The sequence below is a fragment of the Apodemus sylvaticus genome, chromosome 20 (assembly GCF_947179515.1).
Source record: "Apodemus sylvaticus chromosome 20, mApoSyl1.1, whole genome shotgun sequence".
NCBI lineage: Eukaryota > Metazoa > Chordata > Mammalia > Rodentia > Muridae > Apodemus > Apodemus sylvaticus.
In genome coordinates, this window is record NC_067491.1 from 46,941,290 (window position 1) to 46,968,422 (window position 27,133).

The window sequence follows — 27,133 nt, forward strand, 5'->3', positions numbered from 1 at the left end:
TTGCCTGTTGATTCTAAACTAAGATCCTGTGGTGTTTTTCTTCACACACTCAGCTGGGTTCCAGAGAAAGGTGTGGTGGCAGGGCACCCCAGCCAGCCACAGGAATTTGGAAGCGTAGGGCATGCATTCCAGCGGCCGCCATGGGAATTTAGTGAGCTCTGAATCAGAGAGTCTGCCGGGGCTGAGAACAGGTCAGCCTGTGCATTGGTACCATGCCGGCGGTAGTGTAGATTGCTTTTTAAATATTGCACACAATATATTCCCACTCGTTTACCTAACCTACATGATACCTTACAGCTCTATCCAGAGGCTTGCCTCTGGGATGAGTCTAGCTAGACCTTGGCAAATGGACGCTATTAAGCATCACATAGGCAAATCTCTGGTACTCTTCTTTTAAAGGAAGCTTAAGGTTCATCTGTTGCTTTGCAATCCAAGTATATTTATTTCAGTGCTGAAGAATGAATTCATGGAGAATTGAGTAGAAAAGCTGACTGCCATTTAAGAGAGAGAGTTGAATTTTAAGTTGGGGCTGGAATTTGAACAAGAGGGGTGTGTGTGGAAAAGCAGTTCAACTTACACAAGAGACCTCTTTCATCGTTTGATCTGGGATATTCATTTTCTCACACTCTTCTCTCCTGGCTAAGTGGCTTGGGTATCTATCTTCTAGTTGTATCCTTCAGAATTCTGGGATGATAAATGAGAGCCACCATGCTAGTCAGGACAAACACTGACAGGGCTGGTGAGTTTGCTCTTAGCCTGAGGACCTGATCATGTCTCAGGAGGGAGCTGACTTCAGAGGTATGCTGTGGTGTGTATCTGCCACTCGCTGCCGCACAATAGAAATACTTAAGATGGCTGTGGTGGTGCAAACCTTTCATCCCTGCACTCAAGAGGGAAGGCGGATTCATGTGGAATTCCATCAGCCATGTCACGTTGCTGAGAGGACAGAACCTTGGTGACGTGACCAATTGTGCATTTGATGAGAAGAATCTGCCCTGGTAGCACAAGGTATTATTTCACGTCTGAGGGACACAGCATTCAAGTTGTGAACTGGAAACAGAGCAGCCTTCTTCAGACAAGTGAAACTTACCTGCGCCGTGACCTTAGACATCTCAACATCTAAAACTACTGGATAATGCATTTCTATTTTTCATAAATTATTCATACTACAGTAGTAGTATTTCTTCTCCTCTTCTTACTTATAGTGGTGGTGGTTTTGAGATAAGGCTTCACAGTTGCACAGGCCACCTATGCTATACATACTATGTAGCTCAGGCTGGCCTTGAACTCTTTGAACTCAAGGCTATTCTCTGATCTCAGCCTCCTGAGAGCAATCAAGTATTACAACAAGCAAGTTGTGTTTTACTTCAGTATCACAAGTTGACTTTAGACACATTTTGACCTTTTATTGAATTGCACTTGAAGGGTTTTATAAGCATTTAAAATTTCTGGCCATTGACTGCTTAAGCAGATCCTATCCCAACAACTTGCTGAATCATTAGATAATGAATGATTCTACAAATGTTTGTATATAATTATCTACTGTATTACCGAGCTTCTCACTAGGTACAGTTTATGCCCCACATAACACCCAAACATCCATTATCTATGTAACTTTCCCAAAATAAATTGTCAGTTTTTAAGTAATACACAGATGTTACATTTTTTTTTGACAAATTCTGTTTAGAATCTCTCCCCGTCCCATGAAGCATGTCATATCTAACCTTACATTACTTCACACTTAATAGTGTTCATTGTGGAGCCTGAGAGCCAAAAACACACAACACAGACAACTATTCAATTGCCTGTTGAATCTGAACAACAGTAACCTCAATCTTCAGAGACTTAAAGCTTAGGGCTGGAGAGATGTCTCAGTGGTTGCTCTTCCAGAGGATCTGGGTTCAGTCCCCAGAGCCTAGATGGTGGCTCCCAACCATTTGTAACTCCAGTTCTAGGGGATCTGAAACCCTCTTCTGGTCTTCAAAAACACCAAGCATAGGTATGATAGATGCAGGCAAAATATTCGTACATAATTAATAATAAAAATACTAACAACAAACTCAAGTTTATCAATAAGTATCTTTTTATGAGACTTCAATTTTTGAAATACACAAAATTTACAGCACAAACACAATATTTACATTTCAAGTTCTCGTTACAAAAATGTATGCCATTTTGCAGAATACTATTAAGATCATGATTGAAGGTATTTGCCAGAATTCAAGGACTCATGGAATCAGGTCTCCACAAAACCACTGCATAATGACGTAACGGGGCATGGCTAATGTCGGGGTTTGCTTACCCACATGTTAAAAATGATTCTCCAGTTGGCCAACAATGGCCCCGGGGGTCAAGTCTGGCTGAGGCTTGCTTCTGTATAGCTGCAAACTAAAGCAGGTTTTCATCTTTTTATTGAGTTGTTTACCAGAGAGGGGGCTGGGCAGTGTTGGCATATGTCCAGCATTCAGGAAGCAGAGGCAGGTGGATCTCTAAGTTCAAGGCCAGTCTGGTCTATAGAGTGAATTACTAAACAGCCAGGGCTGCACAGAGAATCCCTGTCTTGAAAAACAAAATAATAAATCCCCCAAAACAACAAATTTAAGCAAAGAAGACTGTTTGACAAAGATGGATGTGTCTCAAGTTATTTACTGTTCTTTTATAGAAGTTGGTTGACAGCTCTGTATAACGTAAGCAGGGCGAGCATTGGAAGGTGTGATGGGTTTTCCAACTGGACACCAGTCAGGCGCCGGTGCTGTCAGCACTGCTCATTTCTGAAGTGAGGCACTTTTGTTTGCATCTGTCCATTTCCACGACATAATTTCATCCTGCGAATAGCACTGCTACTCGACACTAGCCCTTTATAATCAGGCCCGCTCCCAAGATCACAGTATTCTTGGGGAATGAGTTAATACGCAAACTCAAAGCACTGTCAGCGCCGATCTCTAGCTCTTTCAGTAGTTGTTAGCAATCCAAGAAATGTTAATAAAATCAATAATTTAGATAGGCTAAAGAAGTAATTGCTCTACATTATTTAAATAAGATCTATACAAACATGTTCTGATATCCCGATTCGTGACTTTCAGAAGTGAGAATGACTAAATTAGTACCCACTTATTGTCTTAAAAAATGGGAAATGGATCAAATGAGAGAAGCCAGAAATTATGCCGGATGGCTTTGGAATGCAAAGACTGGGGGTCCCTCAGTACTTGCTTTCAAGATGGCCCGGCTTCTCAGTCTGTAGTAATTGTGGGAAGAAAACTGGAAGCTTGTCGCGGAGGGTTATCAACAAGCTGACAGGTCCTTAGCAAACCCTTTAAAAGCACAAGTTGAACAAGCTCTCCACACAAGTTCTTAGTGTGTGGAGTAATTCCATGTCAGTGGGCTCTCTTCCCGTTTCTTGGATACCCAGTCTGTGCTGCCCCTTCTCCCCAGGAGGCTGTTTCCGGGCCCTATTATAGGGACACAGCTGTGGCGGTGAGGCGGTTCACAGACGCTGAGGTAGGTGACTCTCAGAAGAAGATCTTCTACACCCTGATCCGGTCTGGACTAGCTTCTTTGTGTATCCTCCTCCTGGGAAATATCTTCCGCTTCAGAGCAATTATCTACGTGATGGAGGACAGAAACTATTGGTTTTCTGTATTGATGAAAGACTGTTAAGTGAAGCCAGCTTTCCTTCTGAGACCTGCACATTTCTTGATAACTGCCAAAATCGGATACAACAACAACAACACAAAACCAAACCAAATCAAACCAAAATCTTCCTTCTAGTTTTGCTTTGGGCCATACTCGGCCCTTAGTGAGTGCTCACAGATACTTATGTTGGCCCACGGGTCATTTTTTGAAGATCTATAGTGACCAATTTTATATAGCCATTGCTAAGGACATTTACTTTTAAGAACTTTGACCGGTTTTATTAGATTTTTTTTTTAATCAAAAGGAACTGCTCTGTCTAATCATTAGAACAGTAATTCTGGGTTTGAATAGACTCTTTTTTGTAAGACAGTTAAAAAAATTATATTAAAATTGGTGTCCTATCGGTGTTTTTTTTTTTCCTATACTTAATGGTCATTTGAAAATAGAGATGGGGGTGAAAATAGGAATGGGGTGCGATGGGAAACGCTCATCTCAGGTGCTGGAGATGTAGGTGGCTCAGGGTTAGAGTCCTGGCTGTTCTTGCAGAGGACCTGGCCTTGATTTCCAGCACCCGTATCAGGGCTCAGTCCCGCTAAACTCCAGTTCTAGGTAATCTGATGCCCTCTCCTGGCCTCCTCTGGCACTGCACACACCTGGTACATGGAAAACATGCTGGCGAAACACCCGCACACATAGAGATAGCAAGTAATTAAAAAAGTCTTTAAAGTTCATTTCTGAATTTGCTGTTTAGAACTTGAATAAATATTTCTTTTTCTCAAAAGCACAGTTACACGTGCTCTAAGTAAAATGGAAAAGCTAACCACGCTGTAAAGCTGTAAAGGAAAAAACCCAACTTCGTCTCTAGGGTTTCCATCTGGAATCTACCGCTGACTTTATCTCCCTCTCCCTCCTGGTCTATGCAGGACCAGCCTGTTCCTTCGGAGGCGGAGGCTGGCTGGGCCTTTTAAGTAATTCCACTAACGAGCGGAGGGAGGGGCAGTGGGTGCTTTTGTCTGTGAGGGTGGTAAGGGGTGGGACAGAAGGATGGACACTGATTTAGTAGCAGAGCAAGGTGCTGGAGGAGCACAGAAGGGAATCTCCCTTCCTCTTCCCTCCCATCTTTCCAGCTCCCTGCTTTCTCCTGGGACAAATGACACAAGAGAAGGCTCGGCCTTCATGCTCCTTACAACACTCCAGAGCAGGGGCTGTTTCAGCCAAGTCTCTCTCCTTCAGCTTGAAGCAGCTGAGAGCAGATCACTAAGTTTTGCTTTAGTGTGTGTGTGTGTGTGTGTGCGTGTGTTTAAGTTCTTTTCTAAACTTATTTTTTTCCCTACAAGAACAGGCAATAAAGATCAAGAACGGTCTTGGTACTTGGACGGTGCATGAAGGTCCTGTTGCCACGCTGGCCTCTCACTCTTTCCTGAATTTTACCGTCTGGGTGTTTACATCCTCCTTTACAGGGTGCATTTCCAGGGTGTGACGAGCAGCAGTTCTACTCAGCAGCCGCCTCCCGGGAGGCTGAGGAGGCCAAGGAGCACCCCACACTGCCGGCCCCACTCTGGTCTCACACCAGTCAGGGCCCCTCCCCTCCCCTCCCCTCCCCTCCCCTCAGTCTTTCCCTTCACAGTATGTCACCCTTGCAGCTCAGTGGAAGCTCTCCTATCTCTTTCATATTATTATCACAACCTCCTCCCATTTCTGGGCCCTTATCCGGAGGCTGAACGCACGCCCAGGTGGACAGAAGTGAGAGGCTGATGACTGAGGAGGAAGGACAAAGACAGTTCAAAGGGACGTGAGCAGGGGACTGCTGGTGTGTGTCCACAAGCACCTGAGGGGACAGACACTGTGGCTTCTCTAAGAAGGAAAAGGAAGAAAACTAGAACCAGAGCCGGTTCTAGGCACAGTTTGGGTTGGAAATAGAGCTTCTCAGTTATGGTCTGAAGTCCACAAAGGTAAAAAGGAAGACAGGATAATGAACAACCGTTTGCTGGACACACTGGATACCCTGACACAGGGCTATAAGCTAATGGCAGGGCACTGCATGACCGGACATGCTGGACACACTGACATGGCTATAAGCTAATGGCTGGGCACACACACTGACACAGGGTAGCCACCCTGACACAGGGCAGTGCACTTATGGGACAAATTTAAATGTTCTCTTTACACTGATTTACCTTCCCTTTCTTTCTTCTTCCGCTTGGGGGAGGGGGTTGGTGGTACAGATTTTCAACACAACCTCTAAGTAGCCCAGGCTATCCTCAAACCTCCCAAGTACTGGGATTCTCCACCTGACTCTGGGTGTGAGTTTATATCATTTCTAAAAGGCCATGCAGAACATAGAACACTTACCTGTTCAGCAAAAAATGAGAATATAGTAAATATAATCAATGTCGCTAGTACGCAGTGGGTCCAAAACTTCAGCTTGTCTCGATAGGCCCTCCTGTTCAGAAACAGAAGTTATTCACTGATTTTTGCAGAAACATACTATGCATATTATGAAGCAAAAAGATCTATTCAGTCAACTAAAATATTAATAAAATATACATTTTTTTTGAGACAGGGTTTCTCTGTATAGCCCTGGCTGTCCTGGAACTCACTCTATAGACCAGGCTGGCCTCGAACTCAGAAATCTGCCTGCCTCTACCTCCCAAGTGCTGGGATTAAAGGCGTGCGCCACCACTGCCCAGCAAAATATACATTTCTAACACAAGTTCGGGTCCATTATTTTATAATAAATACTGTACTTCAGGTAGTACAGAAGGCCAAACCAATATAAAAATGCAGTATATTAAGAATTTTGGCTGGGAGATAGCAGATTAGATCAGATCAGATCAGATTAGATCAGAGGATTATAATAGAATTATAATGCCTAATTATTGTACTTTAAGTTGAAATTAAATCTTAGTCTCTCTATGTTGTTATTGGGGGACTTGCTAGGATTAAAAAAAAACAGCCACTGTATTAATTTACTGCATACTTTTATATTAAAATGACTGATATACAATTTTGTCATTCCCACCACCGATTCAGACCACAAAACCCTCCCTACAGTCACCTATAGCACCAGCATCTACTTGTGTGGCCATGCGGTCCCCACAGAAAGGACACAGCATCCACTTTCACGAGCTTCTGACAGCAGGTGGCTGTGAGGGAGACAGTCAGCTTTATCCCCACGAGGCCCACTGCCTAGGGGTGCCACGGAAAAGCGCTCACACAGCTCTCAAGTCCGCCACATACTCAACCGTGCCGCTAAAGATAAAGCCAGAAACCGGACTGGGGGAATTAACACTTGGAAGCGCGGGGAAGCTGAACACGGTGAGAAGCTGTATGTGTGAGGTGAATCCATACTCGGCTGTGAGCAGGGATTCTCCTCACGAGAGTGGACAGGGAGGGCAGCGAGACCACTGCCTCCTTTATCCAGCTGCACCCACTGGGCTCTTTTAAGTTCCCAAGCCCTGCCAAGCCTGCCCAATGGCATCTGTCACCTCTATGTACTGCTTTCGTCCTTCCCTTGAAGGCCGGCAGACAGCACCAGAGCCTGCAGCAGACATTCCTCAGCTTGGTTTTAACCAGCAATCTAGTGTTTCCAGTAATGTATTTTAAAAGTACCTTAATTTATGGCTTTCTTTGTTCCCTTATTATTGAAAACATCTATTATCACAATGGAATGTGGAATCTGGGGGCGACTTAAATCTACGCTCCTAAGGGCATGGTCCCTCTGACTTGGCTCCAGTAAAGCCAGGCACCTTGACATGAGAGTTATATGTTTGCACACAGCTGTTAACCTGATTGTTTCTACCACTGAATTTTTAAGGTACTTTGATTTACGATTTTCTTTTGTTCTAGAACCTTTTTTCCACATGGGATCATATCATTGGGAAACCAGGATTCATTTCCCAGGCCACAGTCACTCTCATCTGGCAGAGGAGTAAACTTCTATTCCCTTTGGGGTATGAGGCATGTCTCATAAGGACAAAAATCAAGTCCAAAAAGAATCAGTGTTCCCATCCCCAGGACACCAATATCACAGCAAACCTTACTGCCACACCTGATACATTCTCTCTGGTCCACCTCGCCCTAGACAGAATGCAACCCCGAAGCCAGGACTGTGTATGTTTCACCTTTGGATCCCAGCAGCCAACCTAGGGAGGCAGGCGAAGGCTTAAAAGCAGCCAACAAAGATGAGAGAAGCACACACGGAGCAGCTACGGAAGATGCTAGAAGGTGTGAACAAGAGTCAGGCTTGGCCTGCCACTGGCCAGCTGCTTTAGTGTGGGCAAATTACTCCCAGAACTTATGAGGCAGAGTTAAGATCAGATCACAAGCTGCAGACCGGTTTAGTCTGCAGAGGGAATTCCAGACCAGTATGAGCTGCATAATGAAACCCTGTCTTAACAATCAAGGGCTCGGCATGTATCTTGGCCTTAAAGTGTTTGCCTAGCATGCACAAGGCCTACGGCTTGATTCCTCTCATTCAGAAAACAAACAATTCCCCTAATGGGGAAGGAGTCAGAAACATGGGTCACGTGGCTCAAGTCCTTACATAAGCAATATCCAGAACAAGTGAGTTTAGAGAGACAGCAAATAAAAAAAGGGGCTGAGGGTAAAGTGATGGGGAAATGTCTGCGCAAAGGCTTCTGGGAAAGTCCTCAAACCAGAGAGATGCTACATTTATGCATCACGAATGCATAAAAGCCTCTGAACTGTATGGCTGAAATGGTGGGGTGCACTGTATGACCCCCCCATGTCAATTTTAACTGGTCTCCTCTTGTCTCATCCTTCCTAACCACAGCAGACACTTATTTAAATTATTTAATTTATTCACATTTCAAATGGTGTCCCCGGTCCTGGTCCCCTCACCCCCTTGCCTCTAAGTTCTATTCTAAGCAACACTTGTCAATATTTTGGACATTATCTCCAAAGTTCCCACTGGCTCTAAACGCTCGCCCGGCAGTCAGGCCAGCCCATGCTGATTGCACAGGCCTAGCATTTTGTACTGTGAAGATCTTCCACGCCAATGCTGTTCACTTCGATATTGATCAGCTAATAGCTGATTAAATGAAACTGAAAATGAAACTGAAAAAACTCAGTTACATATTTTTCAAATCTCTTGAAATGCCTGTAAATGTCTTTTAAATGTTTAATAGAACAGAAATTCTAAATCTACTTTTCCAAATAAATTATATGGCAGATAATACATCAAAGTCCAAATAGAAGTATATATGCAGCTGGGCAATAGTGGCACACGCCTTTAATCCCAGCACTTTCGAGGAGGAGGCAGGGGGATTTCTGAGTTCGAGGTCAGCCTGGTCTACAGAGCGAGTTCCAGGACAGCCAGGGCTATATAGAGAAACCCTGTCTCGAAAAACCAAAAAACAAAACAAAAACAAAAACAAAGTATATATGCAGATACATGGACACACACACACACATACACACACACACACACATATATGAAAAACAAGAATTTACCATTCCTGCAGCTCGTGCATGTGAAGAAAACGGTTCCGATACTCTCTTGGCAGCTCAAACTGGGAAGGTATGGGAAACATGGATTCATAGAAGTCCCTGAGCACAGCCTTCACTGTCTGGGCATCTTTATGATTGTGGTCAATGTTGTCATTCAGACAGACAAACTTCCTGAAACAACAGGGAGTTATTGGTCATCACACGCATGAACCTGATCTAAAAAAGTAAGAAATCTGGGTTCCAAAAATACTTCGGTATGCCAGCTCCCCTAGTTGGCACACTCGCTGACACTGTTCTCTGGAGGAGGAGGAGGAGGAGGAGGAAGAGGAGGAGGAGGAGGAGGAGGAGGAGGAGGAGGAGGAGGAGGAGGAGGAGTGCTTTCTAAAATTTCCTTGCAACCACCTTCCCTGTAAAACAAGAGAACCGGAGCAGAGAACTCTGAAAGATGCGTGTCACCTCGGGAATGAGTAAGCGACGTCCATTCAGTGCAGCTCGGCGTACGTGCTCAGGAGATGAGCTGACTGGCTGCCCAGCTGGGGAGAAGATGAGGGAACACCTAGTTCATGTGCTTTTGCAGACGGTGGGCACAGAGATGGGGCCCAACAGTGTACTCTGTATCTCCAGCCAAGCTGTGAGCGCCTGACGGCTGAGGTCAGCAAGGGCGAGGTAGGAGGGGGTGTCTGCCCTTATTTCAAGTGTTCTTGAAGGACAAAGTCACAAGCTGAGGGCCTGTGAAGATTGTGGTCAGTCCGTGACAACACTTTTGAAAACAACAATCAAAAAAAAAAAAAAAAATCAAACCAATTTAAGAAAACCTTCAGCCGGGTGGAGGTGGCGGTGGAGGTGGCGCACGCCTGCAATCCCAGCACTTGGGAGGCAGAGGCAGGAGGATTTCTGAGTTTGAGGCCAGCCTGGTCTACAGAATGAGTTCTAGGACAGCCAGGGCTATACAGAGAAACCCTGTCTCGAAAAAAAACTAAATCCAAAAAATAAAAGAAAAGAAAACCTTCAGATCCAACTACCAATTCTTGGAAAAGTAAAGAGAATGTAGAAACAATTTAAGAACTCATAGTGTCAGTATCATGGCGCATGCCTTTTCTCTCAGCACCAAGGGGGGGTGGGGGTGGGGGTGGGGAGGCAGGCAGGCAGATATCGAGTTTGAGGCTAGCATGGCCTACAGAGAGAGTTCCAGGAGAGCCAGGGCTACACGGAGAGACCCTGTCTCAACAAACCAAAACCAAACTAAACACTCACACACACACACACACACACACACACACACACCTTACAAAGAACAAAAAAGGGAAGGAAAGAGTTAAAAAGAAAATTATCGGAGCACAGTGGCTGTATCTCAGGGAGGCTGAGGCAGGTCTCTATTGAGTTCCAGGACACCTTGGGCTAGTGACAATTGTCTCAAAAATAAGTTACAGCAAAATAAAAAATAGCTAAGAAGCAACAGGCTATCAAACAGCCAATGGCATCCCAGCAGCTGGAGAACCCACTCATGTGACCCTTCCTGCATGCTAGGAAGGCGTCGGGGACTCAGTCTAGTTGTCATGGCAACTGCTCAGGAGGAGCCTTTCAAGAAATACTAAGTGCCAGCTGTGTACAAGCCCCCCCACCCCCACCCCACCCACCCCACCCCGACCCCACCCACCCCACGTGGCTCTACAGCTGGTGCCACCCACCTCTTAGCAGTCTGGGCGAGACCCTCAGTGGGGAACTGACAACTGAACTCACAGCTCCTGACTCTGCTCAAACCCAGCTGAAATACTATGTCCTTCACCAGGGAGCCTCTCTGTCTACTCCAAACTGAAATACTCTTCTCTCTACTCCTGCTTGTTCCCCTGTAGGTCGTTATAATTCTTTTTAGAATTTAAAAAAATACATATAATCAATCAGAAAAAAAAAAAAAAAAGAATTTGTACCTGGGGTTTTTTCTGATGTCATCCAACTGGCCAACCACATGAGAAACATTGGTACGTATCATCTTGAAAGCAATTTCTTCCTCTCCCATGATTTCAAACCTAGTTGTCAAACGTATTTCAACAGTTTATTAAATAATACATGGAAATGGAAAATAACATTTCAATAGGAAAAGCATTCTTGAACACTTATTGGAGTCAACATGAACAGAAATAAATGCATCCTTTAAGATTACTAGAGGAACCTCTAAATGAATGCACAATTAATAAAACACCATAGAGGTAGAAGCGCACTGGATCTTTGTAACTATTAAGCTGATCGGAGACCCGTTCACTCCTTACCTGTATTTGTTCTTGTCTTTATATGCTTTGTGGATCTTGTCAGTTACCGGCTTACAGTTGGTGACAAGACTCTTGGTGACTGGAGGCTAGGAGAGAATAAACAGTGGCTCAGACAGACATCAGGGCAAGCGAGATGGCGGGTGAGGCATGCGTCTTGGGTGCTGAGCTTACGGGGTCACCGAGAGTCCACTGGGCTAAGGACATACTGATAGAGAAACGGCTCAGGAGCCCAGCAGCCTTTCCCCTTGGCCACTGTCTTAGCCTCACTCTTGGGGTACACCTAAAGACATGTGACGAGACGATGGGGCTGGCAATCCAGGGTGCCTGCCTTCCATCTTGAGGAGAATGGGTGTGTTGACAAACACATGAAAATTAATTACCCATCTTTGGCCTAATTTAATAATAACAACAATAATAATAATAACAATAATAATAATAGTCTTCTTAGACAGCATCTCCCTATGAGTCTTGACTGGCTTGGAATTAAGACCCAGGCTGATATTAAATGACTTATGATTCTCCTGATTTTTGTCTCATGGGGTGGGATTCCAGGCCGTGGACCACCAGGTCTTGCTTAAAACAGATGTTAAAAAAAAATAAAAATTAAACAAAACAAAACAAACAAAACCCAAGTCAGTAACCTATATATGCCTTTCACCATATTAGCTTTGATAGCTTTGATAGAATTGGTATCTGGGGAAATTTTAAAAAGGAGTTATTACTTTAAAACTCTTCTGAGAAGGTTCCTTAGCTGGTGTAATTAGTTAGATAATTCTATGTTTTAAAATGACTTTATTCTCTCTAGAGGCAGACAAAAATGCCTAAGATTACCCAAACAGCATTTCACTGACTAAGAACATCCCGAGAGCCAGCTGTGTTTCTCTTGGACTGTTCTCAGGTGTTCCAGACTATGGTAAACCACCATGTAGGCACTGGAAACTGAATCCAGGTCCTCTAGGAGAACAAAGGTGCTCTTGACTACTGAGCTGCCTCTCTACCCTAGTAATTTTTTTTAAAAATAGAACTTTATTCTGACCATGAGAGTTATTCATTGAACAAAATATGAAAAACAAAGGAAGATACTAGTACCAAAAAGCTGGGATTCAAGATATCTTTTGAGGCGTGTGTGCTCTGTGTCTCTAGGTAGGGGATGGATTGTATTTGGGGATTTTTGATAATTCAACTCATAGGTATGCTTCCATTTTCCTCCTAATCAACTGATTTCTCTAAGCATGTTTCCATATATCATATGCACTACTTATAAAACCATGTTAAATACTGTATTTTGTATGCCCTCCCATCAATTCTGAGGTGCACACATTTCAGAAATGGAGACATCTCTGACAGCTAACAATCTTCTGATCACATTGAACAAGTGACGTTGCAACGGGTGGGTAGAACGCATTGCTGTCACCCAGGAAGGGCCAGTAGTGCCCCAACTGACATTTCTTGGGAGGGCTCTGGGGTTACTTGCTGCCACCACTGGTCAACAGGAAGTCTGTTTATGGAATCTGAGTAACCAGTCTAAATATTAGCTTACATATTCGCAGAGCGGGAGAGATTCCAAGGCAAGATGTAAGTGTCTCATCTGTGCTGCTACTTTGCCCCTGGTTTTGATGAACTCATAGGAAGGAAGGAGATGCACCTTAGAAGGAGGAACACGAAACTTACCAGATTGGGGTCATAGTATGCTTCCTGAGTTGGCGGGATGTTGTTTAGTTGAGTGATATTAGCAGGGAGCATTTTTGAGCAATTTATTAACATGTGTTCCAAACCTGTCAAATCCTAACAACACAAAATATAAATCTGTTATATATACCATAAATAAAACTGTGGCTTAAAAATAAAAAGTATGTGTGTACAAGTAACAATCTACAGACTGAGCAGGTTGTATTTATGTATACACACACATATACACACACATATCTAATGACAATTAATGGGGAAAAGGGCATGGATCTGAAAAAGAACAAGAAGGGAGAAACATGAGAGGACTTGGAGGGCAGAAAGGCAACGGGGAAATGATATTATAATTTCAAAAAGGAAAATGAAAAATCATAATAAAAAGTATGTGAAAGTCTAAAAAAAATGGCTATTTTAAATGGCTCAAAAGCAACAGAATAGTTGGGTTTTTTGTTTGTTTGTTTGTTTTTTTGTTTGTTTTTTTTTTGTTTTGTTTTTTCAAGACAGGGTTTCTCTATGTAGCCCTGGCTGTCCTGGAACTCACTCTGTAGACCAGGCTGGCATCGAATAGAAATTTGCCTGCTTCTGCCTCCCAAGTGCTGGGATTAAAGGCGTGGGCCACCACTGCCCGGCAGCAATAGAATTCTTAATATAAAATAGAAACATGGGTTGGCTCAGCGGTTAAGAGCACTGATTGCTCTTCTGAAGGTCCAGAGTTCAAATCCCAGCAACCACATGGTGGCTCACAACCATCTGTAATGAGATCTGATGCCCTCTTCTGGGGTGTCTGAAGTACAGCTACAGTGTACTTACATATACTAAATAAATAAATCTTAAAAAAAAAACATAAAATAGAAACATTTCAAGAGAAGAAAATGGCACTATACGACAGTAACTATTTCACCCGTCTGAAAGAACATGAGGCTTGAGAGACACATTTCTACAGGCGGGACACTGGGCAACTAATTCACGTTAGTATCTCCACCATGAGTTTGTATTCCTACGGATCGTGGAAGGACTCCAGTCAGTCACACCTCCAGGCTGGGAACGAACTTGTCACAAGGATCATATGCCCGTTATCTACCACTGAATCTCCCCTCAGATAATAGATGACTAATCCCAATTGCAGGGCCACACACACAAAAAAATCTGTCTTTAATAAATGGATGAGACACCAGTGTATACATTAAATATTCAGAATTATCTTTACTTGAAATGTAGTAGAAAAAGAGGCAATATCAGAATTTTTTTCCCCTTAAGGCTAAAACAATACTTTACCTGCAAGCTTAAAGGTAGATCGTGAATCCTCGTGGCCAGTGTTCGGATTTCCCTATCAGACAAGACACCCGATTGGTCTGTATCTACTTCATCAAAGACTTGAGAAATATTCAGGGGCTGAACTGCACTCATGAGGTAATAAAAATAGGAGAAGGCGAACTGCATGTCCTCAGAGTGGCGCACCTTGTGAAAGGAAGTCTTGTCAAATTCCTCAGGGAACCTGTCCAAACAGAACAGAGAGAGCTCTGGAGGCCCTGTTCACGAGAACAGAAGTCTGCCTTCACGTCTTACACCTTCGACTCATCAGATAGGCAGGCCATAGGCTCAGTAGGGCAAATATACAAATGCCGGGTATATAAGCAGGCAACACAGGCACAACAAAGACTTACATATCCTGCAGTTCTTGCATAACAATCCTGTCGATCATGTGGGGCATGTGTGCAGGGACTTTCCTGGACGTGAATCCAAACTTGCTGTTGAGAATTTTATTGACGTATCGGAGGGAGTCTGCAAACGTGTCTTTTAGTTGCCTCCCTGTATGTTTGCTGTCAGCAAAGTACGCCAACTGTGTCTTCAATGACTCTTCCTCCTGAAGGGAGAATTCCATAACTCAACATTGTGATGGTCCAGAGTGGATTCTATCAAAAAGCGATAAAGGCGCCACCACGCAGTGATAACAACTGGTTCCTGTTAGTCCTGGAGGATGAGGGAAGTTCACCGTGTCAGATCACTTTAAGAAGTTAAGCACGGGCTTGAGAGTTGCAGTGATGTGACAGGCCAGGTATGCATCAATGACTAGTCACAAAAAGAATGACTTCAAAGCCAATATGGCGCAACATTTAGAAAAATTATTTACATACAAAACTTATAGTGCCTCAAACGTCAAGCTACTTTGGCTGGTGACAAAGAGCATGCATTTGAGTTCTGAATACGACTAAAAGAAATTGACCTCACTGTATGATAAAGAAAAAAAAAAACCCTTAGGTAGAACGGAACAGTCCAAGACAATTGGCAAAGAACTTGAACATATTTTAATGGAAGGCACTTTCTGCTTCCTGAACTGAAGAAAATGTGAAGGAATGACTAGAGCCAGTGCTAGTTAGCATACGGAACAGCGAGCGATCCTGGGCACGATGGGAGTGTAAGGTGGTGGCACATTTTAGGACTCAACGTTTTCAGGCTGGCAAGATGGCTCAGCGGTTAAGAGCACCGACTGCTCTGCTGAAGGTCCTGAGTTCAAATCCCAGCAACCACATGGTGGCTCCCAACCATCTGTAATGAAATCTGATGCCCTCTTCTAGAGTGTCTGAAGACAGCTACAGTGTACATAATATAATATAATATAATATAATATAATATAATATAATATAATATAATATAATATAATATAACATAATATAATATAATATAATATAATAATATATATACAATATATGTATATAATAAATAAATACATCTTTAAGGACCCAACATTTTCAAGATGAAACCTAGCAAGTCTACCAATGGGAATAAAAACTGAAGCATAAGATATGTTTTGTATTGAGATGAGGCAGCTGTGAAATGCTGCAATGGCCAGCTGTCAGGAAGAACACAGGGGCCGCCAAGGGCTCCTTCCTCACAGGTACTGATCAGAGCCACCGAGGAGCGTGTGGATGGCATAGAGTCTCTGCTGCAGCGCAGATCCACAGAGCTGGCTGCTAATGCACCTAAAGAAAAGACCGGAGGACGGTCATTCATCCATCTCAATCAAGGAGGGCGATTCAAGACCGTCTCTTTCTATGGCAGATTTCATACTGCTTAAAAACTGCACTTGGCTGGAGAGATGGCTCAGTGGTTAAGAGCACTGCCCTTCCAGAGGTCCCGAGTTCAAGTCCTAGCAACCACGTGGCGGCTCACAGCCATCTGCCATGGCGTCTAATGCCCTCCTCTGGTGTGTCTGAAGAGAGCAATGGTGTACTCAATACATAAAATAAATCTTTTAAAAAAATTGCGCTTGTCTACAGCCAAACATCTGCATGTTCAGGAAAGGTACGGAAGTGTATAAAGGAATACAGGCTAGAATCTGCCACGCTCCACTCAATTAGCGAGCGTCCAATGTGCAAGGCAAAAAGATGTCTCCGAACAAGATACACAGACCCTGCTTCAGCATCCTCTGCACTGTCCAGCCTCGACTGTCCAGTTTTCCTTGGTGTGTCAACTCCAACCCGTGTGTGGTCAGCTCACCAGGGCTGGTTCCTAGAAGCCTTCCCCAAGGCCTTGGGCAAAGCTGAAGCCATCTCTCTTGGGACCCCTTGCCCAATTTCAACAGAGATAGATACCTTATGGCCACAATCATCCCCCCCTCTTCGTGGCCTCTCCGTCTTCCTGAGGACTGACTGTGTGTCCCCCAGTGTTTAGCACTGTGGCAGCACCTGGAGGAAAAATGACCCCATGTCATAGTGAAGGCCACGGACAACAGGAGAGACATGAGCCTGCTGGTCACACTGATGGTGGAAATGCTAACGACCTTATGTGAACCTTGGGTTTTCTCACCAGCAAGGCTGGGGATGGTATGCAGAACCCTTAGTTCTACAGGCTAAGGAGAGACAAGATGTCAGCCCTGCTCTCCCCGATTGCCCAGATTCCAACCTAGCTAAAATCCTTAATCGTGTGGCATGTTTATTATGAGGGTTACTGGAGAAAAAAACACCTGCTTCAGTTGTGGTCACAGGAAAATCCTAGATAAATGGCAGTCACTATCATGTTATTACCAGGAAGTTATTTATGTTCTATGGCATGACAGAGAACAAGACTGGCTCTAACTTACATCAAGAAGGTCTTGGAAATACTTTTTTTTCTCCCAGGGCAAAAAGCCTGGATAACTCTGTACATGCTGGCGCAGCCTTCTGCCGGGCACCAGCTCATTCACAGGTACACGGCCATCAGCATTGCCCTGCGCCCCGTCCCTCTCCGCTTCCTTTGGCACGTGCCTTTCTTGGGGAACAATCAGTGGTGAGAGCTTCTCTCTGGATACAGTCACGCCTAGCGATGGTTGGGCCAATCTCGCCATGGTCTCCAAGACCGGGGGTGGATTCAAAGCATGGTCACGGTCATTCTTGGTCACTGTCTCTGCTGGGGTCGTCCATCTCTCTGATCTGTGTCCAGCAGCAAAGCCAAGTGGACCTTGGTGAGAGCGTTTTTCCTGTGGGACCTCCAGGTTGTCCTTTGTCTCATCGGTCCTAGCTTGAGGTTCTACTTTAGTATCTAGTGAATTCCCCAGGAAAGACCTCAGCAGGGCTGACTTGGACAAGTTGTATCCTTTCAGAGTGATGTCTCCATGTTCCAGTTGCAAATCCAAGTTGCTCAGCCTCACCTGGGCCTCTTTGGGAAGGAGTGAAATATTTACCCAGGGAATTTTCACCTCCTCTTGGAATCTCCCTGTAGCATTGCCATCAAATCTCCTGACCTTGGGAAAGCGTTTCTCTTTGGGAACGTCTTCAAAAGGGGTGTCAGCCTGAGGAAGAGGTGTCACTGGGCTAACCAAATTTTCATGGGCCTTCTGGGTTGTGGAATTCAGTTTGGGCACCTCCCTCGTGTCCACCTCTACTGTTAACTGGATTTTGAACTCTTCATCGTTTGAGTTTTGAAGTGTGAGGTTAAAATATATCGTGGTTGCGTTCATTCCACTGTGCATTATGAGGTGTATGGTTTTCCACTTGTTGGCAATGGATGCGTGACGGATGATTGGATTGTCGCTGTAGGTGCCTTCGACTCCTCTTCTGGCTATGTTTGCAAAGCTAAAATAAGACAGGTATTCACCTTTGGGGACAACATAGTGAGTCTGGTTTGGGAGAAGTGTTACTTTATACAATTCATGAAAATGATCTAGAGGAAAAAACACAAACATGGTTTCTTTTAAATTAGGCGTTTTTTACTCCCTGGCCTGAATTCTCTGCGGTCAAGTTCTCATTTTCTAAAGGTAACTTTAAATTTATCTTAAAATGCTCACAAATTTTAATACAAGGTTTGGGTGTATGGCTCATGTCCCCATGTGAGGTGATCACAGCAATTCACGTGGAATGCTAACCCTGACTCAGTATAAAGACGAGGTGTGACGTTTATCAATAAACTTCAGTGACTAGTTTCCAAATTTTTTGTGCCCATTTGAGAAGAATTACTTTAAAGAATGACAACCATCGAGTGTCACTTAAAAGTGTGAGAGGTATTTGTGGGTTCAGCTATTTGTCCCTAATGTTTCCACTGCAACAAACATACCTTGTCCACAGTCACCAGCATCAAACCCGCAGGACAAGACGTTGCAGGCTTGGTCGCAGAACTTATCGGCGAGCCAGGAGTTTGCACAGCCTTGGTTACAGTAAGAGACAGTGTTTATTCCTCCACCAAACTGCCAGTGCTGTCCGACTCCAATATTGCCGGTACCCCCGCCTCCTGCAATGTACCGACTCCCTGCACTATTACCTGCAGAGGGAGGAGGAGACAGAAACAGTCTTTGGAGGACTTACAGCCATGAAAGAGGACAGCTCATCATGTTTGCAAGACTGAGATAAGCAGGGTTGTAGTGACACACGCCTGTAATCCCAGTACTTGGGAGGCAGAGGCAGGTGGATTCTGAGTTGGAGGCCAGCCTGGTCTACAGAGTAAGTTCCAGGACAGCCAGGGCTACACAGAGAGAAACCCTGTCTTGGAAAAGAAAAAGCAAACAAAAAAACAAAACAAAAACAAGACTGAGAGATACATGGACTGCAGCTACAAAGTCTCTTCCTGTTCTTCAATAGAAGACCATCTGTGTCTTCAGGAAATCCCCGGAAGTATCAGCTGGTAGAATCCAGGCAGTGGTGGTTAAGACAAGACAGCAGAGCTGGTGTCAGGTCACAGGCTTACTGTTGTCACGTGTTAATTAACAGTTGTAGGTCTGCTCTGTGCTGTGCTTATATTCTACAGAAGTGCACCTGACAAAGGACACTGAAACACAGCTTGGACACTTTGTTTCCTCTAATAGTCAACACACTAACCAGCCCACATGAGGATAATAATACCTGTGCACACTCTTTCTCAAACCCCAAAATTTAAATGGGTAATTAATCATGCTCTAGAATTTAGTGCTTTTTGAACTGAAAGCTAGTAAGTGGACATATTTTAAAAAGTGCTGCCGGGCGTTGGTGACACAGGCCTTTAATCCCAGCACTTGGGAGGCAGTGACAGGCAGATTTCTGAGTTCCAGGCCAGCCTGGTCTACAGAGTGAGTTCCAGGACAGCCAGGGCCACACAGAGAAACCCTGTCTTGAAAAAGCAAAAAAAAAAAAAAAAAAAAAAAAAAAAAAAACAAAAGGTGCTAACATCAGTCCAAGGGTGCATGGCAGTTTGTGGGGTTGGAGGAGCTGGGGGGGGGCGGAGCTAGGGGTGGGGTGGGGGTAATGAGAGAGGTGGGCAAGGTGGGGGAAGCGCTAAGTAGATAAGTGCTATTTCTGCTGCAACTCTGACCCTTTCACAGCCTACTTCACAGCCTACTACAGTTTCCCACTGAAAGTTATGCCTTGGACTCCTGCAGAACCAGTGAGAACAATCCTTGGGTTCACGTAATTAAGAGTATCCTAGGAGCTGGAGAGATGGCTCAACAATTAAGAGCACTGGCTGCTCTTCCAGAGGTCCTGAGTACAATTCCCAGCAACCACGTGGTGGCTCACAACCATTGGTAATGGGGATCTGATGCCCTCTTCTGGTGTGTCTGAAGACAGCAACAGTATTCTCACAAATTAAAAAAAAAAAATTCATTTAAAAAAAAATGGCGACACGGATTCTAGAGTGTCAGTAGGATGAAGCATGAGAAGCAGGTCCTAGCACATCCTCACCAGAGCAGTCTCCGCCGTCCCAGTCACAGGCTGAGTTATTACAGGCCTTGTCACAATAGCCATCTTTAATCCAGGAGCCCGGGCAGCCCTCCGCACAGTTTGGCACGGGCCACGTCAAATAAACCTGTGACAAAATTGAAGAGAAACTGCAGTAAGTTCTGACACTTTTTACTCTTGAATTAAAATTTAATTATAAAGTAGCCTTAGGAAAAATTGGTTTCCCAAAGACTGGCAACTGATATCTGGCTCCGCCTTAGGTCGGCCGATGCCCACGGCAGCACTGAGCCTGGCGCGCTGACGGCTGATCGCGATTAATCACCGTACTCGTGGCTACTCTTTCCCTTTCAGGAACAAGGACCGACCACTGGTATTTTTTTTTTTTTTTTGAGACAGGGTTTCTATGTGTAGCCCTGGCTGTCCTGGAACTCACTTTGTAGACCAGGCTGGCCTCCAACTCAGAAATCCACCTGCCTCTGCCTCCCAAGTGCTGGGATTACAGGCGTGCGCCACCACGGCCCCGTGGCCACTAGTTTTAATGACACGCTCTTATAATCTACTTTGACATGAAATACCAACGCCAGACTTACATGTGAGTATAAAAACATGCCTCCGTCACAGTCACTCTTTAGTTGTGACACTCACTGGTAACCCCCTGTGTGCATTTCGTTGTTAGGAGCTGTTACGATGCGAGGAGATGCTGAGGCTGTGTTTAGGGAAATTCCTGCACCATTCAGAGCTCCCCAAACGAGCCGTGTGGTGCATGGCTACTTTATAAATGAAATCCACTAACGGTAAACACACATTCTCCTTTTTAACATCACTGTTCCTTTGCACACTACGCTTATTCAGAATCTACTTTCCAAATCTAAACGGAAACTAGAGCTTGTCAATAGCTAGAAGAATCTGGCTCTGTAGCTTGTATGAGTTCCTAGGTCTGGTCCCACAGAAAACAAGCAAATCCAGTTCAGTTCAGACAGGAGGTCAACCGTGCAGCCTGATATAAACCTCCAGCTCCTCCCCCACTCCACCCACCATCTCCAACCCAGCGGGAGTCAGACAGGCCACCCTTGCGCGAAATTTCGCCCATTCCCGCTTCTACTATTTATGTACTGGAAGTCACCTGTGGCCTTGAACTCACATATCTGCCTTCCTCTGCCTTCTGAGTGCTAGGATTAAAGGCCTGTGCCACCACTACCGCTGGGCTCACCGCCCCCTTCTTTAAGCACTGTTAAGCTAATTTTCTATGTTGGTCATTTTGCTGGCACTCTAGCTGCAATTTTGTTGCAAAGGTTTTGTTATAGTAGAAAATACAAAAGTTCAAGGAGAGGGGGGGAAAAAGGAATTCTGACTATGGAGACTAATTCTGGTTATCTGAGAGTGCAGGAAAGCAACTTCTCGATGTAGCCCTCTTACCGCCTAACTGCTGACTTGGAAGTCATAAACGCCTGCTTGTTAATACTTGCAGACAGAAATGTCCACACGGACTTCCCCATTTGCTAGTGACTCTCCAGCTAGGAGCTCACCTATCTCTTACCTTTTGACCTTTGGAGTGGCTGTAAAAATCATCCGGCCAAACATCCTTACCAAACATGACATCGTCGTTTAGATAAATGAACTTCTGGGACAGCCCTTCGATGCGGTGAATGTGACTTTCAATAGCCGGCGAACTGAAAGTGGGCAAGTGGCTCAGATTCTGGAAAATGTCCTTTGAACAGAAAACATACACAGAAGGCCAACGTGAGCGGCTGTGATTGGGTTGGGCGTTTAGAAAGAGGAGACTGGAAATTCAAAATGGCAGACGCAGAGGTGGACAAGAGGAAGGCCACGAGATCACTTGCACCACACCGAAAGCACGGACAGGAAACTGCAGTCCCGAGCGGTATGTGTGAAGTCACCCACCTGGTGGGTCACTATGGTCACTCGAGGGTTGTCAAGGTTCAGCCAGGACGGAATCTGCCCGTTGGTGACAATGAAAATATTCCGCACCCACGGCGCGTGTCTCTCGATAGATCTCAGGGAGTACCTCAGTTCTTCATTATCTTCAAATCGGCTGGCAGACACATCTTCATCCTGCTTGGACTGGGAGATGAGAGAGATTGGACACAAAGACGTGAGGCATCTAAATCTAGCTCCTCCTGATCCTTCGCCTGCTCTGCTCTACGGGGGCCAAGTTTTATGTCAACTTGACCCAAGCTGGTCATCTGAGAGGGGGAAGCCTCAACTGGAAAATGTCTCCGTAGGATTGGGCTGTAGGCAAGACTCTCGGGAATTAATTTCTCTCTCTTCTTCCTTCCTTCCTTCCTTCCTTCCTTCCTTCCTTCCTTTCTTCCTTCCCTTCCTTCTTCCCTTCCCTTCCTTCTTCCCATCCTTCTTCCCTTCCCTTCCCTTCCTTTTTCCCTTCCCTTCCCTTCCCTTCCTTGTTTCCTTTTTTATTTTTCTCTCTGTAGCCCTGGAGAGCTGCCCTGGAATTCCCTCTGTAGACCAGGCTGGTCTCAAACTCACAGATATCTGCTGGGATTAAAGGCATGTAACATCTGCCCTGGCCAGAGCTCTACTTTATTTTTGTTTACATTTGTGTGTGGTGAGTGACTGTGAGCGTCTGTGTCTGTGGGCGCCCTGGGAGAATACACCAGAGAAGGTGTTAGATTCCTCGGAAGCAGAGGCATAGGAGGTCAGAAGCCATCCGCGATGGGTGCCGTCCGCTGGAAGAGCAGCCAGTGCTCTCCACAGCAGAGCCATCTCTTTGGCCTTGTTCTTCTCAATAAGCAGCAAACCAGAGGTAGAGAAAGGAGGTTTGGGGAAGTTCTTATCGGGCCAGCTCTCAGTTAAGCCTTCTTCCTCCTTGTAATAAATCGACTTGTAAAATTTTAGCGTTCCAGTTCTTCGGCCGACCCCTCTCCCGGCTGAGCGGTTCTGGCAGGGGCAGACATTCCTGCAGGAGTCCACACCGCTTACCTGGCTGATGGCACTCAGGTCCCACAGCAGGTACGCAGGGCTGATGGTCAGTTCCTTCCCATTGATGGTCATGTTCTTCTTGGCCTGTTTGCTCAGCTCCTGGAAACCCTTGGGGTTATTCAGTTTCAGGAGAGCGACGCTGGCCTCCGAATACAACTGCAGCTGAGAGGTGACAGAGAGAAGCATGTCACATGCACCTCAGCGAATAAACAGATGTATACTTACTTATGTACCCATTCGTTGGTTTATTTACTTATTTACTTCTGAAAGGGAATTTCGAGGTCTAGGCTGACCTTAAAACTCCTGGCAATCCTCCCAAGTGTTGAGATTATTCAGGTGTGAGTCATCGTGCCCAGTTTTTAACCTTTTAATCTCGACACACTAAGACAGTATCACAGGCCCCACGTGTTACCCAGATGGGGCAGGGTGGAGGCCAGTGTGAACAGGACACCTCGGGTATCCTTTGACAGCTGCAGCCACGCCACGGCGCCCACGAGAGATGCTAGATCTCCTGAGAGGGTGCTGCTTTTATGAAACCTGTCTAATTCTTCCGAGCTGGCTTAAATGCTTTTCACTACACTTCGTTTAAAACTCAGAAGGCAGAGTCAGGCAGATCTCTGAGTTCAAGGCCAGCTTGGTCTACATAGTAAGTTCCAGGACAGCCAGGGCTATGTGGAGAGACACTGCCTCAAGATTTAATTAATTAATAGCTAACAGTTTCTGACTTTGATTGTGAATATTACCAGCATGATCCCACTGGGGGAATCCTCCACTGTAACTGCTGGATTCGGTGACTCTACGATACATGGGTATCTATGCACTCCTGGAACACCTTGGGCCTGACTATCTGAAGCACTTCCAGAGGAAAATACCTTTCGTGAGCAAGGCTTTGGAGCGATCACAAACCTAAGAGTGGCCAACATAAACAGCAGTGCGTTTACACACGGGCTTCTCCACCCTCTTAGCGTCCACACCACCTCCATCTGTGTGAGATGTAGACTCCGGATCAAGATTTCCTAGGCAAAGAGCTTTTTCAGCCAGACACTAAGGAGAAACCACCCCACTGAAGACAGAAAGTCCTCCTGCCTGCCGCACTGGCTCCTCTATCTTTCTTAATCGATAAGACAGAAATAAACACCTGATCACAGGATCATTCTGGGCTCTCCATTTGCTGCTAAGCAGTTCCCTGAGTTCCTAGTGGCCCCCAAGCCAGAGGAACAGTAGAATTTCACGTGTGTCCTTCCTTCTTTTCGTCATGCATGCCATCAACTGTTTGTTGTCCCTGTTGTTGTGTTTCCTTTAGCTGTGTTTTTGAGACAGGGTCTTTTCTCTGTTCAGCTCTAGCTGCCCTGGCATTTGCTCTGTAGCACAGGCTGGTCTCGAACCCTAGAACTCACAGAGATCCACCTGCTATCACCCGGGTGTACGCCGTCAACTCTTAAGCATCAACAGTGTGCACACGGTCTTCTGACTGTGTTCCTTTCCTTGACTGTCCTGTCACACACATCATGGTCTCAAGAAGTCAGTCATCACAGTTGTCATTCCTGCCTGTGCTGAGGAACAGGAAGCCTGCCTAGGTGCCTTCCCGCCTCTCCCAGCAGGGCTCCGTGCCCCTTCCTTCTAGTTCACCGGCTCCCACAACACCTCTAAGCTCCTGCCATAGTGAGGAAAACCAACCTCTAGAATAAACAGTACTGTACTATTAGAATTTTAAACTTCAATGGGAAAATAATGTGCATCCTAATGTCTCCTATCAAAACTGTTTTTACCTTGGAAGTAATTTTGAAGCCTCATAGAAATGCCACCAAACTACACCCGAGCCCCCCAACCCCACACACTTTATTTTGAGACAGGATCTCACTGAGGTGTCTGGAAAGGCCCTGAATTTGCAATCCTCCTACCGGAGCCTTCTGAGGCAGATTACAAGCCTGTGTTACACTTTAACTTGGTAATTATAGCATTTTCGCTACAATTTCTACCACTGACTGGGCACATAATGGGCAGCAGACACTGCCTTGGGCCATTATTGTGCCAGGGTTGAAAGTGTGAATTCAGATCCACACTGCGCTGATCCCTAATGGATCATCCATCCATCCAGGCTTGTGCTGCCCTGGCAGAGCTGGCCTGTGAGAGGCAGGGCTGGGTGATGGCTAAGCAGGCCCCTGTACTACAAGTGGAAGGCGGAGACCCTTGGAGATACCGCAGAGGCAGGCAGTTGGTAGGCTGGCTGGAGACACTCAGGCCCTGCAGGCCCTGTCGCCGGCTGGGCTGAGCCCCATAAATCAGAACCTGGCCTTTCTGAATCCAAACAAAGTGGCACTCTTTTCTTAGCTCTGCCCACCACAGGAAGCGGTCTAGGGATCACCAGCCAGTGTCAGGGCAGGAAAATCATCCAGCACTGCTGGAATGCAAAACAGGAGCCAGGGGTTCAGTAGGTCCTGCATGAACTGTCCACTACACAGCTCCTACCGAATTCCAAACTACTACAGAGATGGTAACTGTCTCTGCAAGGCTAGGAATTTCCATTATGAGAAAAGGGAAACAAAACACAATCTTCTTTTTTTCTTTCTTTCTTTCTTTCTTTCTTTCTTTCTTTTTTTTTTTTTTTTTTTACTGTTAACCAGTAAGTATAAAGGTTTGCTGTTGCTGCTGCTATATTAATTATATAAGGAAGAAACTGATGTCAGGATGCAGTTGAGGAACAGTGCTTGACTCTTGTGTGTGAGTGAGTCTCTGCTTCCAAACCAGTACCATTCATTTACAAAGAAAAAAATGCTTCAGAGAGTTTTTTTTTCTTTTGGTTTTTCCAGACAGGGTTTCTCTGTGTAGCCCTGGCTATCCTGGAACTCACTCTGTAGACCAGGCTGGCCTGGAACTCAGAAATCTGCCTATCTCTGCCTCCCAAGTGCTGGGATTACAGGCGTGTGCCACCATGCCTGGCTTTTTTTTTTTTTTTTTTTTTTTTTTTTTTTTTTTTTTTTTGCTTCAGAGAGTCTTAAGACAACTTGAGAATCTTAATAAAAGAGCCCAAAATTCACAGCATTATGTTAAAATGACATCTAGTTTTATAATTTTTTAAAAATTTATTTTATGTAAGTATACTGTAATTCTTTAGACACCCCAGAAGAGGGCATCAGATCCTATTACAGATGGCTGTGAGCCACCATGTGGTTGCTAGGAACTGAACTCATTTGTTTCATTTGTAAACTTCTATCTCTGAAGTAAGTTTTCTTGGCTTCCTCTATGAACCCAACAGCCCCTTTACCCTGCAAACCATCTTGACAGCCCACACTAGCAATTGCCTAGGACTGGCTTCTAACTACATCATCAAAAATCAGAAAGCTGGAGATATGGCTCAGTGGTTAAGAGCACTGACTGCTCTGCCAAAGGTCCTTAGTTCAATTCCCAGCAATCACACGGTGGCTCACAACCATCTGCAATGGGATCTGACGCCCTCTTCTGGTGTGTCTGAAGACAGCAACAGTGCAATCATATACAGAAAATAAATAAATAAATCTTTAAAAAAAAAAAAGCAGAAAGAGGTCCTCTTATAGTAACCACACAACAGACGAAAGAGAGATTTTAAAAAGTAAGGAACTAAGCCAGGCAGTGGTGGTGCATGCCTGTAATCCCAGCACTCTGGGAGGCAGAGGCAGGATTTCTGAGTTCGGGGCCAGCCTGGTCTACATAATGAGTTCAGGACAGCCAGGGCTACACGGAGAAACCCTGTCTCGAAAAAAAACCAAATCCAAAAAAAAAAAAAAAGTAAGGAACTTTAAAAGAGGATTTCAAAGCATGAGATTTTCTGCCTAAGAGGGGGGGGAAGTAGCCTCTTCTGTCCACTAGGTGGCAGCCCAATCCTGCAAAATTTTTTTACTTGTACTAAAAAAGCATGTTGCTGGAAAGGAATCCGAGATGTAACTTGATCCTGAATTATATTATTATTATTATTATTATTATTATTATTATTATTATTATTATTATTATTAATTGGTA

At 44.9% G+C, this 27,133-nt stretch overlaps 1 protein-coding gene across 1 annotated transcript in view; it reads right to left on the reverse strand.

The window, feature by feature from the left end:
• Positions 1 to 2,060: 2,060 nt before the first annotated feature.
• Positions 2,061 to 27,133, reverse strand: part of Gnptab (N-acetylglucosamine-1-phosphate transferase subunits alpha and beta) — a 72,180-nt gene continuing 47,107 nt past the window's right edge. The window contains exons 8-21 of the mRNA XM_052165770.1: positions 23,138 to 23,299; positions 22,082 to 22,261; positions 21,717 to 21,887; positions 20,183 to 20,306; positions 18,588 to 18,791; positions 17,140 to 18,197; positions 14,723 to 14,922; positions 14,334 to 14,553; positions 13,044 to 13,157; positions 11,373 to 11,458; positions 11,034 to 11,132; positions 9,109 to 9,276; positions 5,986 to 6,076; positions 2,061 to 3,602 (exon numbers count right to left, since the gene is read on the reverse strand). Coding sequence (XP_052021730.1) covers positions 3,525 to 3,602; positions 5,986 to 6,076; positions 9,109 to 9,276; positions 11,034 to 11,132; positions 11,373 to 11,458; positions 13,044 to 13,157; positions 14,334 to 14,553; positions 14,723 to 14,922; positions 17,140 to 18,197; positions 18,588 to 18,791; positions 20,183 to 20,306; positions 21,717 to 21,887; positions 22,082 to 22,261; positions 23,138 to 23,299 — 2,955 coding nt within the window. The 3' untranslated portion in view covers positions 2,061 to 3,524. The remainder of the gene's footprint in view (positions 3,603 to 5,985; positions 6,077 to 9,108; positions 9,277 to 11,033; positions 11,133 to 11,372; positions 11,459 to 13,043; positions 13,158 to 14,333; positions 14,554 to 14,722; positions 14,923 to 17,139; positions 18,198 to 18,587; positions 18,792 to 20,182; positions 20,307 to 21,716; positions 21,888 to 22,081; positions 22,262 to 23,137; positions 23,300 to 27,133) is intronic.